At 44.7% G+C, this 21,632-nt stretch overlaps 1 protein-coding gene across 4 annotated transcripts in view; it reads left to right on the forward strand.

The window, feature by feature from the left end:
• The window catches only part of LOC106564086 (A-kinase anchor protein 8-like), a 56,648-nt gene that overhangs the window by 8,335 nt on the left and 26,681 nt on the right, over positions 1–21,632 (forward strand). For 3 of the 4 annotated variants that reach the window (XM_045690712.1, XM_045690713.1, XM_045690714.1), the window contains exons 8-11: positions 1,559–1,715; positions 3,418–3,559; positions 3,767–3,872; positions 5,249–5,379. In XM_045690712.1, the coding sequence (XP_045546668.1) occupies positions 1,559–1,715; positions 3,418–3,559; positions 3,767–3,872; positions 5,249–5,379 (536 nt within the window). The remainder of the gene's footprint in view (positions 1–1,558; positions 1,716–3,417; positions 3,560–3,766; positions 3,873–5,248; positions 5,380–21,632) is intronic. The other variant, XM_045690715.1, reaches the window with a different exon arrangement.

Here is a 21,632-nt window from a genome sequence, read left to right on the forward strand (position 1 = left end):
CACAAAATGACTATCAATATTTTCCATGAACTTGCCTAGTGATTTAAAGTAATGATAATTAGTGAACGTTTAGAAAACATTGTAATGAGATGGGACAATAGCCTGCTACGGTGCGTTTCCATTCAACTGTGTTGTCATAGAAACAAACAACACATTCACATCTAGTGTCTTGGAAGTGTTTCCATGATCCGTTTAGTCTGTCTGCCCTCCCACCTATCTGTTTAATGTCTCAGGTAGCCTGTCTGCCCTCCCTCCTATCTGTTTAATGTCTCAGGTAGCCTGTCTGCCCTCCCTCCTATCTGTTTCATGTCTCAGGTAGCCTGTCTGCCCTCCCACCTATCTGTTTCATGTCTCAGGTAGCCTGTCTGCCCTCCCACTTATCTGTTTCATGTCTCAGGTAGCCTGTCTGCCCTCCCACTTATCTGTTTCATGTCTCAGGTAGCCTGTCTGCCCTCCCACCTATCTGTTTCATGTCTCAGGTAGCCTGTCTGCCCTCCCACCTATCTGTTTCATGTCTCAGGTAGCCTGTCTGCCCTCCCACCTATCTGTTTCATGTCTCAGGTAGCCTGTCTGCCCTCCCACCTATCTGTTTCATGTCTCAGGTAGCCTGTCTGCCCTCCCACTTATCTGTTTCATGTCTCAGGTAGCCTGTCTGCCCTCCCACTTATCTGTTTCATGTCTCAGGTAGCCTGTCTGCCCTCCCACCTATATGTTTCATGTCTCAGGTAGCCTGCGAAAGCCAGCATGGATAGAATGCAATAATTGACTAATGAGACATATTCTAATAATTATCATGTGCCAATGTGTCGCCATGGTGAAACTTGCAGTCCCGTAGATCTGATAGAATTGGATGGTGAAACGGGAAGACCAGAGAAGCCTCGTCCCTGATTGGCAGATGAGTGGCAACACTGATTAGAAGCACCTGCTGCTCATTGGTTGTTCCCTACAAATGCTGTTTTGAAGATTTTTTTCGTTTTACCTACAAACTGAAGAAGGCTGCAAAAGCAGAAACATCTGTGTACGCTATCCTTGATGCAGTGAAAATAATATAAATTGAAAAATGAATTAAGCTTGATTTAACAAGCGTTTAGAATTAAATGTGGAGTCGAGCTTATAGTTACGTGATGACATCACATGCCCCGCATACCTTAAGTATACTTTGGAAAAGTTTAATTTGCTGCTATAAAGAAAGTTGGACTAAAGAGATTGTTGAGCAGAGAACATTTCTCCTATAGCTGCCGTTTCCGTAGAATTTTTTTTGCCGTATTGCTTTTGTCAAATGAACCTGGGTCAATGCAAACCTACCTACAGTCTCTCTTTCCTGCTCCGCCCATCTTTTATTGAAGCTGGGTGACGTTTCACAACTCTAGATGTCATTTTCAATAGACTGCCCCTCTCCTTGCTTCCCTCCCTTGCCTGCTTCCCTGTCACCACCTCCTTCTTTCCCTTCCAACACGAAAACCTCCTCTCCCTCGCTCTTTCCCAGTCTCCCCTCCTATCTTCGCCTCACCTCTCCATCCGTCTTCCGCTCCAACTATAACCTCTCTTCTCTCCCCAGTGGTGTCGATGCAGGAGGAGATCTCTCAGATGAAGAAGAAGCTCCAGACAGGGAAACAGACTCCTCCCCAGGACAAGGTCCCCAAAAACAGGAGGAAGAGGGGCGGCTTCCTGGAAAGGTCAGGGGTCACACTAACACCCAAAAGTCAAACCCAGAGGTCAGTTATTACAAAATACATCTCTTAATTTCTCTTCGTCTAATTTTCTTCCTTTTCTGTCTCTCCTTTACATATCTTCTCCTCTCTCTCTTCTCTTTCTCAGAGGTCACAGTTATTATACGCAATCTTCTTTTCCTAAATACAGTGCCTTTGGAAAGGCACCCCTTGTAGGTTTAAAATGGATTTAATTATCTTTTTTGTCCATTCAATACATGTTAGAATAACCTTTGTCAACTTGCTTGTTGATCATTGCTAGACAACCATTGTCAGGTCTTGCCATAGATTTGAAAGCAGATGTATGCCAAAACTGTGACTCAGGAACATTCACAGTCTTCTTGGTAAGCAACTCCAGTGTATATATATGGCCTTGTGTTTTAGGTTATTGTCCTGCTGAAAGGTGATTTCCTCTCCCAGTGTCTGTTGGAAGCAGACTGAACCAGGTTTCCCTCTAGGATTCTGCATGTGCTTAGCTCCATTCTGTTTCTTTTTATCCAGAAAAATTCCCCAGTCCTTAATACAAGCATACCCATAACATGATGCAGCCACCACTGCGCTTGAAAATATGGAGAGTGGTACTCTGTAATGTGTTGGATATGTCCCAAACAACATTGTATTCAGGACAAAAAGTGAAATGCTTTGCCACAATTTTTGCAGTATTACTTTAGTGCCTTGTTGCAAACAGGATGCATGTTTTTGGAATATTTTTATTCTGTACAGGCTTCCTTTTCACTTTTTCAGTTAGGTTAATATTATGGAGTAACGTTTGTTGATCCATACTCAGTTTTCTCTTATTAAGCTCTGTGACTGTAAAAGTCACCATTGACTTCATGGTGGTATCCCTGAGCGGTTTCCTTACTCTCCAGAAACGGAGTTAGGAAGGACGCCTGTATCTTACTAGTGACTGGATCTATTGATACACCATCCAAAGTATATTTAATAGCTTCACCCTGTTCCAAGGCATATTCAGCATATGCTTTTTTTAATCTACCAATCGGTGCCCTTTGAGGCATTGGAAAACCTCCCTACTCTTTGTGGTTTAAATTTACTGCGCGATTGAGTGACCTAATAATTGATAATTGTACGTGTGCGGTACAGAGATGAGGTAGTCATTCAAAAATCATGTTAAACACTATTGTTGCACACTGAGTCCATGCAACTTATTATGTGACTTGTTAAGCACATGTTTACTCCTGAACTTATTTAGGCTTGACATAACAAAGGGTTGAATACTTATATTGACTCAAGATAATTCAGCTTTCATTTTAAATACATTTGTAAAAGTTTAATGAAACATCATTCCGCTATGACATTATGGGGCATTGTGTGCAGGCAAGTGACAATAAATAACAAAAAAATGTAATCCGTTTTAAATTCAGGCTGTAAGACAACAAAATGTGGAACAAGTCAAGTGGTGAATACTTCCTGAAGGCTCTGTATGTACTCGGTGAGGGCAGAATGACCTGTCTTCTCCTCTTTCCTCTCTCTCCCTCTCTCTCTCTCCTCTCATTCCTTCTTTTCCTAAATATACTCGGTGAGGGCAGAATGACCTCCTGTAGTCTTTTCTCTGTGAATGGATGGGGGGGGGGTAATGCATTACTCAACACTAACCACTTAGCTGTAGTTTCACTCACCACACCTTCCAACATGTCTGCCTCTGGGCCGGCAGGCTTGTGGTCTGACTGTTGTTCTGTGTGGTCGACAGGGTGACGTTTGCGTGCTCGGTGTGTAAGTTCCGTTCATTCTACCACGAGGACATGGCAGCCCACCTGGAGAGCAAGTTCCACAAAGATCACTTCAAGTTCCTGTCCAGTCAGCTGTCCAAACCCACCACAGACTTCTTACAGGTAGACACACACACACAATCAAAGGTACACAAACACACACACACACACACACACACACACACACACACACACACACACACCACTCGAAGGTGGACACACACAGGCAGACACATGCAGATGGGGACATTCACACGCACTCAATCTTTTGTAAGATTCCCATGTGTTTTGAGCGGAACCCCCCTCTTACTGTGTGTGTGTACATACCAGGAGTACCTGAATAACAAGTATAAGAAGACAGAGCAGAGGACCAGTCAGATGGAGAACCACTGTGCTGCTATCTGTCAAGTCTACAAGGAACAGGACCTCACCAGGCGTAAGGACAGCAGTGTGTTTGTGTTGTCTACCAGGGTTTCCGTTAGTCGCTAATAGCAGGCTATTGCCCCCCCCTTTTAACTTTTTCATTGATGGGAATACCAGTGGAGAAACTGCTGGTCATACTCAGACAGCTATTTGTTGCTGCTGGAGTAACAAACATGTCCGTCAACTGTGGCTCAGTTGGTATAGCATGGTGTGTGCAACGCCAGGGTTGTGGGTTCGATTCCAACGGGGGGCCAGTACCAAAAAAAAAATGCATGAAATGTATGCAATCACTACTGTAAGTCGCTCTGGATAAGAGCGTCTGCTAAATGACTAAAATGTAAAAAAAAAATGTAATAAGACCAGTTATTGTGCAACAATCGCAACAACAAACTACTTTGTAATGAGCTGGAGGCCGTATGAATCTTGAAAACATATACTTCATTCTTTTGAAAAAAAAAAAAATCCTACATATTGAGGCATGTCTTACCTTGCTTCAAAGTAGCCAAAATCCAACCAAACGTGCAGGCAGTTATTTGATAGAGACTTCCTATTGCCATTGAAATCAGTAGCCCTTTCTCCTGTTCTATTGGTTTTCAAATCAACTTTCAGGTTTGGAGAAGCAAATTTTCACCTTTTAAAAATTCACATTTACAATAAAACATTCCATGCATTTGCAGACCAGTGTTTATAGAGCTTACTATTCCTAATGTGATGATTAGATAGACATCATTTAGCCTAATAGTAGGCCTTAGAGTAGACACAGGCTATATATCATACATTTGTTTTCTCCTTTCTTTGCACAGGAAAATGTTGGCCTTTTCATAAACACATTTCATGCAATTCTACCAGACTTTAGATGACTGGAGACATTAGCACAACCTTTTTTAATAGGACAACATTTACATGGTAGCCTACTCTGCTGACAAACAGATCAATAAAATGCTAATTGGGATATATCATTTTGGCAATTCAAATGTACTTTAGGGGAACGCATCCCCCTAGCCTTATGGACACCCTGCCTATGTATTCTATCATTTTCAAATTGCATCTGAGTTACATGTTCGGTTAAGAGAATTACCATCTAAATGTAATTTTTATTTATTTCTGGAAACCGTGGGCGGACGACCTAATCAGGTAATGCAACCAATGCATATGGGTCTGGTACATTTCTTGAAATGTCCGGTAGATGAAAATGCTGCCGGTCAAATGTCCGGCACTACGTTTTCCTAACGGAAACCCTGTCGTGTACGTACTGTGTGTGTGGGGTGTGTACATGCTGTATGTCTGTGTGCTACTCTTCTGTGGAACAAGGTGGATTTGTAAAGGCTTTTTCTGTGTTTTCTTTTATGCTGGTCAAACTATTTCCCTGTGTCTCTCCCTCTGTAACAGAGTTGGGTATGGAACACTTCATGAAGAAGGTGGAGGCAGCCCACTGTGCAGCCTGTGACCTCTTCATCCCCATGCAGTTTTACGTCATACAGAAACACCTCAAGTCCCCTGACCACAACTTCAACCGCAAGGTCACTACACTACACAGCTCAGTTTATATTGACTGTAGGGCTGGATGATACCAGGTCACTACACAGCTCAGTTTATATTGACTGTAGGGCTGGATGATACCAGGTCACTACACAGCTCAGTTTATATTGACTGTAGGGCTGGATGATACCAGGTCACTACACAGCTCAGTTTATATTGACTGTAGGGCTGGATGATACCAGGTCACTACACAGCTCAGTTTATATTGACTGTAGGGCTGGATGATACCAGGTCACTACACAGCTCAGTTTATATTGACTGTAGGGCTGGATGATACCAGGTCACTACACAGCTCAGTTTATATTGACTGTAGGGCTGGATGATACCAGGTCACTACACAGCTCAGTTTATATTGACTGTAGGGCTGGATGATACCAGGTCACTACACAGCTCAGTTTATATTGACTGTAGGGCTGGATGATACCAGGTCACTACACAGCTCAGTTTATATTGACTGTAGGGCTGGATGATACCAGGTCACTACACAGCTCGGTTTATATTGACTGTAGGGGCTGGATGATACCAGGTCACTACACAGCTCAGTTTATATTGACTGTAGGGCTGGATGATACCAGGTCACTACACAGCTCGGTTTATATTGACTGTAGGGGCTGGATGATACCAGGTCAGTACACTACACAGCTCAGTTTATATTGACTGTAGGGCTGGATGATACCAGGTCAGTCCTACACAGCTCAGTTTATATTGACTGTAGGGCTGGATGATACCAGGTCAGTACACTACACAGCTCAGTTTATATTGACTGTAGGGCTGGATGATACCAGGTCAGTACCTACACAGCTCAGTTTATATTGACTGTAGGGCTGGATGATACCAGGTCAGCACTACACAGCTCAGTTTATATTGACTGTAGGGGCTGGATGATACCAGGTCACTACACAGCTCAGTTTATATTGACTGTAGGGCTGGATGATACCAGGTCACTACACAGCTCAGTTTATATTGACTGTAGGGGCTGGATGATACCAGGTCACTACACAGCTCAGTTTATATTGACTGTAGGGCTGGATGATACCAGGTCACTACACAGCTCAGTTTATATTGACTGTAGGGGCTGGATGATACCAGGTCACTACACAGCTCGGTTTATATTGACTGTAGGGCTGGATGATACCAGGTCACTACACAGCTCGGTTTATATTGACTGTAGGGGCTGGATGATACCAGGTCACTACACAGCTCAGTTTATATTGACTGTAGGGCTGGATGATACCAGGTCACTACACAGCTCGGTTTATATTGACTGTAGAGCTGGATGATACCCGGTCACTACACAGCTCAGTTTATATTGACTGTAGGGCTGGATGATACCAGGTCACTACACAGCTCAGTTTATATTGACTGTAGGGCTGGATGATACCAGGTCAGTACACAGCTCGGTTTATATTGACTGTAGGACTGGATGATACCAGGTCACTACACAGCTCAGTTTATATTGACTGTCGGGCTGGATGATACCAGGTCAGTACACTACACAGCTCAGTTTATATTGACTGTAGGGCTGGATGATACCAGGTCACTACACAGCTTGGTTTATATTGACTGTAGGGGCTGGATGATACCAGGTCACTACACAGCTCAGTTTATATTGACTGTAGGGCTGGATGATACCAGGTCACTACACAGCTCAGTTTATATTGACTGTAGGGCTGGATGATACCAGGTCACTACACTACACAGCTCAGTTTATATTGACTGTAGGGGCTGGATGATACCAGGTCACTACACAGCTCAGTTTATATTGACTGTAGGGCTGGATGATACCAGGTCAGTACACAGCTCAGTTTATATTGACTGTAGGGCTGGATGATACCAGGTCAGTACACAGCTCAGTTTATATTGACTGTAGGGCTGGATGATACCAGGTCAGTACACTACACAGCTCAGTTTATATTGACTGTATGGCTGGATGATACCAGGTCACTACACAGCTCAGTTTATATTGACTGTAGGGCTGGATGATACCAGGTCAGTACACTACACAGCTCAGTTTATATTGACTGTAGGGGCTGGATGATACCAGGTCAGTACACTACACAGCTCAGTTTATATTGACTGTAGGGCTGGATGATACCAGGTCACTACACAGCTCGGTTTATATTTACTGTAGGGCTGGATGATACCAGGTCACTACACAGCTCGGTTTATATTGACTGTAGGGCTGGATGATACCAGGTCACTACACAGCTCGGTTTATATTGACTGTAGGGCTGGATGATACCAGGTCACTACACAGCTCAGTTTATATTGACTGTAGGGCTGGATGATACCAGGTCACTACACAGCTCAGTTTATATTGACTGTAGGGGCTGGATGATACCAGGTCAGTCCTACACAGCTCAGTTTATATTGACTGTAGGGGCTGGATGATACCAGGTCAGCTACACAGCTCGGTTTATATTGACTGTAGGGGCTGGATGATACCAGGTCACTACACAGCTCAGTTTATATTGACTGTAGGGGCTGGATGATACCAGGTCAGTACACTACACAGCTCAGTTTATATTGACTGTAGGGCTGGATGATACCAGGTCACTACACAGCTCGGTTTATATTGACTGTAGGGGCTGGATGATACCAGGTCACTACACAGCTCAGTTTATATTGACTGTAGGGCTGGATGATACCAGGTCACTACACAGCTCAGTTTATATTGACTGTAGGGGCTGGATGATACCAGGTCACTACACAGCTCAGTTTATATTGACTGTAGGGCTGGATGATACCAGGTCACTACACAGCTCGGTTTATATTGACTGTAGGGGCTGGATGATACCAGGTCACTACACAGCTCAGTTTATATTGACTGTAGGGCTGGATGATACCAGGTCACTACACAGCTCGGTTTATATTGACTGTAGGGCTGGATGATACCAGGTCACTACACAGCTCGGTTTATATTGACTGTAGGGCTGGATGATACCAGGTCAGTACACAGCTCGGTTTATATTGACTGTAGGGCTGGATGATACCAGGTCAGTACACAGCTCGGTTTATATTGACTGTAGGGCTGGATGATACCAGGTCACTACACAGCTCGGTTTATATTGACTGTAGGGCTGGATGATACCAGGTCACTACACAGCTCGGTTTATATTGACTGTAGGGCTGGATGATACCAGGTCACTACACAGCTCAGTTTATATTGACTGTAGGGCTGGATGATACCAGGTCACTACACAGCTCGGTTTATATTGACTGTATGGCTGGATGATACCAGGTCACTACACAGCTCAGTTTATATTGACTGTAGGGCTGGATGATACCAGGTCATCACTACACAGCTCAGTTTATATTGACTGTAGGGGCTGGATGATACCAGGTCACTACACAGCTCAGTTTATATTGACTGTAGGGCTGGATGATACCAGGTCACTACACAGCTCGGTTTATATTGACTGTAGGGCTGGATGATACCAGGTCACTACACAGCTCAGTTTATATTGACTGTCGGGCTGGATGATACCAGGTCAGTACACTACACAGCTCAGTTTATATTGACTGTAGGGCTGGATGATACCAGGTCACTACACAGCTCAGTTTATATTGACTGTAGGGCTGGATGATACCAGGTCACTACACAGCTCAGTTTATATTGACTGTATGGCTGGATGATACCAGGTCACTACACAGCTCAGTTTATATTGACTGTAGGGCTGGATGATACCAGGTCAGTACACTACACAGCTCAGTTTATATTGACTGTAGGGGCTGGATGATACCAGGTCACTACACAGCTCGGTTTATATTGACTGTAGGGCTGGATGATACCAGGTCACTACACAGCTCAGTTTATATTGACTGTAGGGCTGGATGATACCAGGTCACTACACTACACAGCTCGGTTTATATTGACTGTAGGGCTGGATGATACCAGGTCACTACACAGCTCAGTTTATATTGACTGTAGGGGCTGGATGATACCAGGTCAGTACACTACACAGCTCAGTTTATATTGACTGTAGGGCTGGAAGATACCAGGTCAGTACACAGCTCAGTTTATATTGACTGTAGGGCTGGATGATACCAGGTCACTACACAGCTCAGTTTATATTGACTGTAGGGCTGGATGATACCAGGTCAGTACACTACACAGCTCAGTTTATATTGACTTTAGGGCTGGATGATACCAGGTCAGTACACTACACAGCTCGGTTTATATTGACTGTAGGGCTGGATGATACCAGGTCACTACACAGCTCAGTTTATATTGACTGTAGGGTCTGGATGATACCAGGTCACTACACAGCTCAGTTTATATTGACTGTAGGGCTGGATGATACCAGGTCACTACACAGCTCAGTTTATATTGACTGTAGGGCTGGATGATACCAGGTCACTACACAGCTCGGTTTATATTGACTGTAGGGCTGGATGATACCAGGTCACTACACAGCTCCGTTTATATTGACTGTAGGGCTGGATGATACCAGGTCACTACACAGCTCGGTTTATATTGACTGTAGGGGCTGGATGATACCAGGTCACTACAAAGCTCAGTTTATATTGACTGTAGGGCTGGATGATACCAGGTCACTACACAGCTCAGTTTATATTGACTGTAGGGGCTGGATGATACCAGGTCACTACACAGCTCAGTTTATATTGACTGTAGGGCTGGATGATACCAGGTCACTACACAGCTCGGTTTATATTGACTGTAGGGGCTGGATGATACCAGGTCACTACACAGCTCAGTTTATATTGACTGTAGGGCTGGATGATACCAGGTCACTACACAGCTCGGTTTATATTGACTGTAGGGCTGGATGATACCAGGTCACTACACAGCTCGGTTTATATTGACTGTAGGGCTGGATGATACCAGGTCAGTACACAGCTCGGTTTATATTGACTGTAGGACTGGATGATACCAGGTCACTACACAGCTCAGTTTATATTGACTGTCGGGCTGGATGATACCAGGTCAGTACACTACACAGCTCAGTTTATATTGACTGTAGGGCTGGAAGATACCAGGTCAGTACACAGCTCAGTTTATATTGACTGTAGGGCTGGATGATACCAGGTCACTACACAGCTCAGTTTATATTGGCTGGATGATACCAGGTCACTACACAGCTCAGTTTATATTGACTGTAGGGCTGGATGATACCAGGTCAGTACACTACACAGCTCAGTTTATATTGACTGTAGGGGCTGGATGATACCAGGTCAGTACACAGCTCGGTTTATATTGACTGTAGGACTGGATGATACCAGGTCACTACACAGCTCAGTTTATATTGACTGTCGGGCTGGATGATACCAGGTCAGTACACTACACACCTCAGTTTATATTGACTGTAGGGCTGGATGATACCAGGTCACTACACAGCTCGGTTTATATTGACTGTAGGGCTGGATGATACCAGGTCACTACACTACACAGCTCAGTTTATATTGACTGTAGGGCTGGATGATACCAGGTCAGTACACAGCTCAGTTTATATTGACTGTAGGGCTGGATGATACCAGGTCAGTACACAGCTCAGTTTATATTGACTGTAGGGCTGGATGATACCAGGTCAGTACACAGCTCAGTTTATATTGACTGTAGGGCTGGATGATACCAGGTCAGTACACTACACAGCTCAGTTTATATTGACTGTATGGCTGGATGATACCAGGTCACTACACAGCTCAGTTTATATTGACTGTAGGGCTGGATGATACCAGGTCAGTACACTACACAGCTCAGTTTATATTGACTAGGGGCTGGATGATACCAGGTCAGTACACTACACAGCTCAGTTTATATTGACTGTAGGGCTGGATGATACCAGGTCACTACATAGCTCGGTTTATATTTACTGTAGGGCTGGATGATACCAGGTCACTACACAGCTCGGTTTATATTGACTGTAGGGCTGGATGATACCAGGTCACTACATAGCTCGGTTTATATTGACTGTAGGGCTGGGTGATACCAGGTCAGTACACAGCTCAGTTTATATTGACTGTAGGGCTGGATGATACCAGGTCACTACACAGCTCAGTTTATATTGACTGTAGGGGCTGGATGATACCAGGTCAGTACACTACACAGCTCAGTTTATATTGACTGTAGGGCTGGATGATACCAGGTCACTACACAGCTTGGTTTATATTGACTGTAGGGGCTGGATGATACCAGGTCACTACACAGCTCGGTTTATATTGACTGTAGGGGCTGGATGATACCAGGTCAGTACACTACACAGCTCAGTTTATATTGACTGTAGGGCTGGATGATACCAGGTCACTACACAGCTCGGTTTATATTGACTGTAGGGGCTGGATGATACCAGGTCACTACAAAGCTCAGTTTATATTGACTGTAGGGCTGGATGATACCAGGTCACTACACAGCTCAGTTTATATTGACTGTAGGGGCTGGATGATACCAGGTCACTACACAGCTCAGTTTATATTGACTGTAGGGCTGGATGATACCAGGTCACTACACAGCTCGGTTTATATTGACTGTAGGGGCTGGATGATACCAGGTCACTACACAGCTCAGTTTATATTGACTGTAGGGCTGGATGATACCAGGTCACTACACAGCTCGGTTTATATTGACTGTAGGGCTGGATGATACCAGGTCACTACACAGCTCGGTTTATATTGACTGTAGGGCTGGATGATACCAGGTCAGTACACAGCTCGGTTTATATTGACTGTAGGGCTGGATGATACCAGGTCACTACACAGCTCGGTTTATATTGACTGTAGGGCTGGATGATACCAGGTCACTACACAGCTCGGTTTATATTGACTGTAGGGCTGGATGATACCAGGTCAGTACACAGCTCGGTTTATATTGACTGTAGGGCTGGAAGATACCAGGTCAGTACACAGCTCAGTTTATATTGACTGTAGGGCTGGATGATACCAGGTCACTACACAGCTCAGTTTATATTGACTGTATGGCTGGATGATACCAGGTCACTACACAGCTCAGTTTATATTGACTGTAGGGCTGGATGATACCAGGTCAGTACACTACACAGCTCAGTTTATATTGACTGTAGGGGCTGGATGATACCAGGTCACTACACAGCTCAGTTTATATTGACTGTAGGGCTGGATGATACCAGGTCAGTACACAGCTCGGTTTATATTGACTGTAGGACTGGATGATACCAGGTCACTACACAGCTCAGTTTATATTGACTGTCGGGCTGGATGATACCAGGTCAGTACACTACACAGCTCAGTTTAAATTGACTGTAGGGCTGGATGATACCAGGTCAGTACACAGCTCAGTTTATATTGACTGTAGGGCTGGATGATACCAGGTCACTACACAGCTCAGTTTATATTGACTGTATGGCTGGATGATACCAGGTCACTACACAGCTCAGTTTATATTGACTGTAGGGCTGGATGATACCAGGTCAGTACACTACACAGCTCAGTTTATATTGACTGTAGGGGCTGGATGATACCAGGTCACTACACAGCTCAGTTTATATTGACTGTAGGGCTGGATGATACCAGGTCACTACACAGCTCAGTTTATATTGACTGTAGGGCTGGATGATACCAGGTCACTACACTACACAGCTCGGTTTATATTGACTGTAGGACTGGATGATACCAGGTCACTACACAGCTCAGTTTATATTGACTGTCGGGCTGGATGATACCAGGTCAGTACACTACACAGCTCAGTTTATATTGACTGTCGGGCTGGATGATACCAGGTCAGTACACTACACAGCTCAGTTTATATTGACTGTAGGGCTGGAAGATACCAGGTCAGTACACAGCTCAGTTTATATTGACTGTAGGGCTGGATGATACCAGGTCACTACACAGCTCAGTTTATATTGACTGTAGGGCTGGATGATACCAGGTCAGTACACTACACAGCTCAGTTTATATTGACTTTAGGGCTGGATGATACCAGGTCAGTACACTACACAGCTCGGTTTATATTGACTGTAGGGCTGGATGATACCAGGTCACTACACAGCTCAGTTTATATTGACTGTAGGGTCTGGATGATACCAGGTCACTACACAGCTCAGTTTATATTGACTGTAGGGCTGGATGATACCAGGTCACTACACAGCTCAGTTTATATTGACTGTAGGGGCTGGATGATACCAGGTCACTACACAGCTCGGTTTATATTGACTGTAGGGCTGGATGATACCAGGTCACTACACAGCTCGGTTTATATTGACTGTAGGGCTGGATGATACCAGGTCACTACACAGCTCGGTTTATATTGACTGTAGGGGCTGGATGATACCAGGTCACTACACAGCTCAGTTTATATTGACTGTAGGGCTGGATGATACCAGGTCACTACACAGCTCAGTTTATATTGACTGTAGGGGCTGGATGATACCAGGTCACTACACAGCTCAGTTTATATTGACTGTAGGGCTGGATGATACCAGGTCACTACACAGCTCGGTTTATATTGACTGTAGGGGCTGGATGATACCAGGTCACTACACAGCTCAGTTTATATTGACTGTAGGGCTGGATGATACCAGGTCACTACACAGCTCGGTTTATATTGACTGTAGGGCTGGATGATACCAGGTCACTACACAGCTCGGTTTATATTGACTGTAGGGCTGGATGATACCAGGTCAGTACACAGCTCGGTTTATATTGACTGTAGGACTGGATGATACCAGGTCACTACACAGCTCAGTTTATATTGACTGTCGGGCTGGATGATACCAGGTCAGTACACTACACAGCTCAGTTTATATTGACTGTAGGGCTGGAAGATACCAGGTCAGTACACAGCTCAGTTTATATTGACTGTAGGGCTGGATGATACCAGGTCACTACACAGCTCAGTTTATATTGGCTGGATGATACCAGGTCACTACACAGCTCAGTTTATATTGACTGTAGGGCTGGATGATACCAGGTCAGTACACTACACAGCTCAGTTTATATTGACTGTAGGGGCTGGATGATACCAGGTCAGTACACAGCTCAGTTTATATTGACTGTAGGGCTGGATGATACCAGGTCAGTACACTACACAGCTCAGTTTATATTGACTGTAGGGCTGGATGATACCAGGTCACTACACAGCTCAGTTTATATTGACTGTAGGGCTGGATGATACCAGGTCAGTACACTACACAGCTCAGTTTATATTGACTAGGGGCTGGATGATACCAGGTCAGTACACTACACAGCTCAGTTTATATTGACTGTAGGGCTGGATGATACCAGGTCACTACATAGCTCGGTTTATATTTACTGTAGGGCTGGATGATACCAGGTCACTACACAGCTCGGTTTATATTGACTGTAGGGCTGGATGATACCAGGTCACTACATAGCTCGGTTTATATTGACTGTAGGGCTGGGTGATACCAGGTCAGTACACAGCTCAGTTTATATTGACTGTAGGGCTGGATGATACCAGGTCACTACACAGCTCAGTTTATATTGACTGTAGGGGCTGGATGATACCAGGTCAGTACACTACACAGCTCAGTTTATATTGACTGTAGGGCTGGATGATACCAGGTCACTACACAGCTTGGTTTATATTGACTGTAGGGGCTGGATGATACCAGGTCACTACACAGCTCAGTTTATATTGACTGTAGGGGCTGGATGATACCAGGTCAGTACACTACACAGCTCAGTTTATATTGACTGTAGGGCTGGATGATACCAGGTCACTACACAGCTCGGTTTATATTGACTGTAGGGGCTGGATGATACCAGGTCACTACAAAGCTCAGTTTATATTGACTGTAGGGCTGGATGATACCAGGTCACTACACAGCTCAGTTTATATTGACTGTAGGGGCTGGATGATACCAGGTCACTACACAGCTCAGTTTATATTGACTGTAGGGCTGGATGATACCAGGTCACTACACAGCTCGGTTTATATTGACTGTAGGGGCTGGATGATACCAGGTCACTACACAGCTCAGTTTATATTGACTGTAGGGCTGGATGATACCAGGTCACTACACAGCTCGGTTTATATTGACTGTAGGGCTGGATGATACCAGGTCACTACACAGCTCGGTTTATATTGACTGTAGGGCTGGATGATACCAGGTCAGTACACAGCTCGGTTTATATTGACTGTAGGGCTGGATGATACCAGGTCAGTACACAGCTCGGTTTATATTGACTGTAGGGCTGGATGATACCAGGTCACTACACAGCTCGGTTTATATTGACTGTAGGGCTGGATGATACCAGGTCAGTACACAGCTCGGTTTATATTGACTGTAGGGCTGGAAGATACCAGGTCAGTACACAGCTCAGTTTATATTGACTGTAGGGCTGGATGATACCAGGTCACTACACAGCTCAGTTTATATTGACTGTATGGCTGGATGATACCAGGTCACTACACAGCTCAGTTTATATTGACTGTAGGGCTGGATGATACCAGGTCAGTACACTACACAGCTCAGTTTATATTGACTGTAGGGGCTGGATGATACCAGGTCACTACACAGCTCAGTTTATATTGACTGTAGGGCTGGATGATACCAGGTCAGTACACAGCTCGGTTTATATTGACTGTAGGACTGGATGATACCAGGTCACTACACAGCTCAGTTTATATTGACTGTCGGGCTGGATGATACCAGGTCAGTACACTACACAGCTCAGTTTAAATTGACTGTAGGGCTGGATGATACCAGGTCAGTACACAGCTCAGTTTATATTGACTGTAGGGCTGGATGATACCAGGTCACTACACAGCTCAGTTTATATTGACTGTATGGCTGGATGATACCAGGTCACTACACAGCTCAGTTTATATTGACTGTAGGGCTGGATGATACCAGGTCAGTACACTACACAGCTCAGTTTATATTGACTGTAGGGGCTGGATGATACCAGGTCACTACACAGCTCAGTTTATATTGACTGTAGGGCTGGATGATACCAGGTCACTACACAGCTCAGTTTATATTGACTGTAGGGCTGGATGATACCAGGTCACTACACTACACAGCTCGGTTTATATTGACTGTAGGACTGGATGATACCAGGTCACTACACAGCTCAGTTTATATTGACTGTCGGGCTGGATGATACCAGGTCAGTACACTACACAGCTCAGTTTATATTGACTGTAGGGCTGGAAGATACCAGGTCAGTACACAGCTCAGTTTATATTGACTGTAGGGCTGGATGATACCAGGTCACTACACAGCTCAGTTTATATTGACTGTAGGGCTGGATGATACCAGGTCAGTACACTACACAGCTCAGTTTATATTGACTTTAGGGCTGGATGATACCAGGTCAGTACACTACACAGCTCGGTTTATATTGACTGTAGGGCTGGATGATACCAGGTCACTACACAGCTCAGTTTATATTGACTGTAGGGTCTGGATGATACCAGGTCACTACACAGCTCAGTTTATATTGACTGTAGGGCTGGATGATACCAGGTCACTACACAGCTCGGTTTATATTGACTGTAGGGCTGGATGATACCAGGTCACTACACAGCTCGGTTTATATTGACTGTAGGGCTGGATGATACCAGGTCACTACACAGCTCGGTTTATATTGACTGTAGGGGCTGGATGATACCAGGTCACTACACAGCTCGGTTTATATTGACTGTAGGGGCTGGATGATACCAGGTCACTACACAGCTCAGTTTATATTGACTGTAGGGGCTGGATGATACCAGGTCACTACACAGCTCAGTTTATATTGACTGTAGGGGCTGGATGATACCAGGTCACTACACAGCTCGGTTTATATTGACTGTAGGGGCTGGATGATACCAGGTCACTACACAGCTCGGTTTATATTGACTGTAGGGGCTGGATGATACCAGGTCACTACACAGCTCGGTTTATATTGACTGTAGGGCTGGATGATACCAGGTCACTACACAGCTCGGTTTATATTGACTGTAGGGCTGGATGATACCAGGTCAGTACACAGCTCGGTTTATATTGACTGTAGGACTGGATGATACCAGGTCACTACACAGCTCAGTTTATATTGACTGTAGGGCTGGAAGATACCAGGTCAGTACACAGCTCAGTTTATATTGACTGTAGGGCTGGATGATACCAGGTCACTACACAGCTCAGTTTATATTGGCTGGATGATACCAGGTCACTACACAGCTCAGTTTATATTGACTGTAGGGCTGGATGATACCAGGTCAGTACACTACACAGCTCAGTTTATATTGACTGTAGGGGCTGGATGATACCAGGTCAGTACACAGCTCGGTTTATATTGACTGTAGGACTGGATGATACCAGGTCACTACACAGCTCAGTTTATATTGACTGTAGGGCTGGATGATACCAGGTCAGTACACTACACAGCTCAGTTTATATTGACTGTAGGGCTGGATGATACCAGGTCACTACACAGCTTGGTTTATATTGACTGTAGGGCTGGATGATACCAGGTCACTACACTACACAGCTCAGTTTATATTGACTGTAGGGCTGGATGATACCAGGTCAGTACACAGCTCAGTTTATATTGACTGTAGGGCTGGATGATACCAGGTCACTACACAGCTCAGTTTATATTGACTGTAGGGCTGGATGATACCAGGTCAGTACACAGCTCAGTTTATATTGACTGTAGGGCTGGATGATACCAGGTCAGTACACTACACAGCTCAGTTTATATTGACTGTAGGGCTGGATGATACCAGGTCACTACACAGCTCAGTTTATATTGACTGTAGGGCTGGATGATACCAGGTCAGTACACTACACAGCTCAGTTTATATTGACTGTAGGGGCTGGATGATACCAGGTCAGTACACTACACAGCTCAGTTTATATTGACTGTAGGGCTGGATGATACCAGGTCACTACACAGCTCGGTTTATATTTACTGTAGGGCTGGATGATACCAGGTCACTACACAGCTCGGTTTATATTGACTGTAGGGCTGGATGATACCAGGTCACTACATAGCTCGGTTTATATTGACTGTAGGGCTGGATGATACCAGGTCACTACACAGCTCAGTTTATATTGACTGTAGGGGCTGGATGATACCAGGTCAGTACACAGCTCAGTTTATATTGACTGTAGGGCTGGATGATACCAGGTCACTACACAGCTCAGTTTATATTGACTGTAGGGGCTGGATGATACCAGGTCAGTACACTACACAGCTCAGTTTATATTGACTGTAGGGCTGGATGATACCAGGTCACTACACAGCTTGGTTTATATTGACTGTAGGGGCTGGATGATACCAGGTCACTACACAGCTCAGTTTATATTGACTGTAGGGGCTGGATGATACCAGGTCACTACACAGCTCAGTTTATATTGACTGTATGGCTGGATGATACCAGGTCACTACACAGCTCAGTTTATATTGACTGTAGGGCTGGATGATACCAGGTCAGTACACTACACAGCTCAGTTTATATTGACTGTAGGGGCTGGATGATACCAGGTCACTACACAGCTCAGTTTATATTGACTGTAGGGCTGGATGATACCAGGTCAGTACACAGCTCGGTTTATATTGACTGTAGGACTGGATGATACCAGGTCACTACACAGCTCAGTTTATATTGACTGTCGGGCTGGATGATACCAGGTCAGTACACTACACAGCTCAGTTTAAATTGACTGTAGGGCTGGATGATACCAGGTCAGTACACAGCTCAGTTTATATTGACTGTAGGGCTGGATGATACCAGGTCACTACACAGCTCAGTTTATATTGACTGTATGGCTGGATGATACCAGGTCACTACACAGCTCAGTTTATATTGACTGTAGGGCTGGATGATACCAGGTCAGTACACTACACAGCTCAGTTTATATTGACTGTAGGGGCTGGATGATACCAGGTCACTACACAGCTCAGTTTATATTGACTGTAGGGCTGGATGATACCAGGTCACTACACAGCTCAGTTTATATTGACTGTAGGGCTGGATGATACCAGGTCACTACACTACACAGCTCGGTTTATATTGACTGTAGGGCTGGATGATACCAGGTCACTACACAGCTCAGTTTATATTGACTGTCGGGCTGGATGATACCAGGTCAGTACACTACACAGCTCAGTTTATATTGACTGTAGGGCTGGATGATACCAGGTCAGTACACAGCTCAGTTTATATTGACTGTAGGGCTGGATGATACCAGGTCACTACACAGCTCAGTTTATATTGACTGTAGGGCTGGATGATACCAGGTCAGTACACTACACAGCTCAGTTTATATTGACTTTAGGGCTGGATGATACCAGGTCAGTACACTACACAGCTCGGTTTATATTGACTGTAGGGCTGGATGATACCAGGTCACTACACAGCTCAGTTTATATTGACTGTAGGGTCTGGATGATACCAGGTCACTACACAGCTCAGTTTATATTGACTGTAGGGCTGGATGATACCAGGTCACTACACAGCTCAGTTTATATTGACTGTAGGGCTGGATGATACCAGGTCACTACACAGCTCGGTTTATATTGACTGTAGGGCTGGATGATACCAGGTCACTACACAGCTCGGTTTATATTGACTGTAGGGCTGGATGATACCAGGTCACTACACAGCTCGGTTTATATTGACTGTAGGGGCTGGATGATACCAGGTCACTACAAAGCTCAGTTTATATTGACTGTAGGGCTGGATGATACCAGGTCACTACACAGCTCAGTTTATATTGACTGTAGGGGCTGGATGATACCAGGTCACTACACAGCTCAGTTTATATTGACTGTAGGGCTGGATGATACCAGGTCACTACACAGCTCGGTTTATATTGACTGTAGGGGCTGGATGATACCAGGTCACTACACAGCTCAGTTTATATTGACTGTAGGGCTGGATGATACCAGGTCACTACACAGCTCGGTTTATATTGACTGTAGGGCTGGATGATACCAGGTCACTACACAGCTCGGTTTATATTGACTGTAGGGCTGGATGATACCAGGTCAGTACACAGCTCGGTTTATATTGACTGTAGGACTGGATGATACCAGGTCACTACACAGCTCAGTTTATATTGACTGTCGGGCTGGATGATACCAGGTCAGTACACTACACAGCTCAGTTTATATTGACTGTAGGGCTGGAAGATACCAGGTCAGTACACAGCTCAGTTTATATTGACTGTAGGGCTGGATGATACCAGGTCACTACACAGCTCAGTTTATATTGGCTGGATGATACCAGGTCACTACACAGCTCAGTTTATATTGACTGTAGGGCTGGATGATACCAGGTCAGTACACTACACAGCTCAGTTTATATTGACTGTAGGGGCTGGATGATACCAGGTCAGTACACAGCTCGGTTTATATTGACTGTAGGACTGGATGATACCAGGTCACTACACAGCTCAGTTTATATTGACTGTCGGGCTGGATGATACCAGGTCAGTACACTACACAGCTCAGTTTATATTGACTGTAGGGCTGGATGATACCAGGTCACTACACAGCTTGGTTTATATTGACTGTAGGGCTGGATGATACCAGGTCACTACACTACACAGCTCAGTTTATATTGACTGTAGGGCTGGATGATACCAGGTCAGTACACAGCTCAGTTTATATTGACTGTAGGGCTGGATGATACCAGGTCAGTACACAGCTCAGTTTATATTGACTGTAGGGCTGGATGATACCAGGTCAGTACACAGCTCAGTTTATATTGACTGTAGGGCTGGATGATACCAGGTCAGTACACTACACAGCTCAGTTTATATTGACTGTATGGCTGGATGATACCAGGTCACTACACAGCTCAGTTTATATTGACTGTAGGGCTGGATGATACCAGGTCAGTACACTACACAGCTCAGTTTATATTGACTGTAGGGGCTGGATGATACCAGGTCAGTACACTACACAGCTCAGTTTATATTGACTGTAGGGCTGGATGATACCAGGTCACTACACAGCTCGGTTTATATTTACTGTAGGGCTGGATGATACCAGGTCACTACACAGCTCGGTTTATATTGACTGTAGGGCTGGATGATACCAGGTCACTACATAGCTCGGTTTATATTGACTGTAGGGCTGGATGATACCAGGTCACTACACAGCTCAGTTTATATTGACTGTAGGGGCTGGATGATACCAGGTCAGTACACAGCTCAGTTTATATTGACTGTAGGGCTGGATGATACCAGGTCACTACACAGCTCAGTTTATATTGACTGTAGGGGCTGGATGATACCAGGTCAGTACACTACACAGCTCAGTTTATATTGACTGTAGG

The sequence above is a fragment of the Salmo salar genome, chromosome ssa12, assembly GCF_905237065.1.
Source record: "Salmo salar chromosome ssa12, Ssal_v3.1, whole genome shotgun sequence".
Classification (NCBI taxonomy): domain Eukaryota; kingdom Metazoa; phylum Chordata; class Actinopteri; order Salmoniformes; family Salmonidae; genus Salmo; species Salmo salar.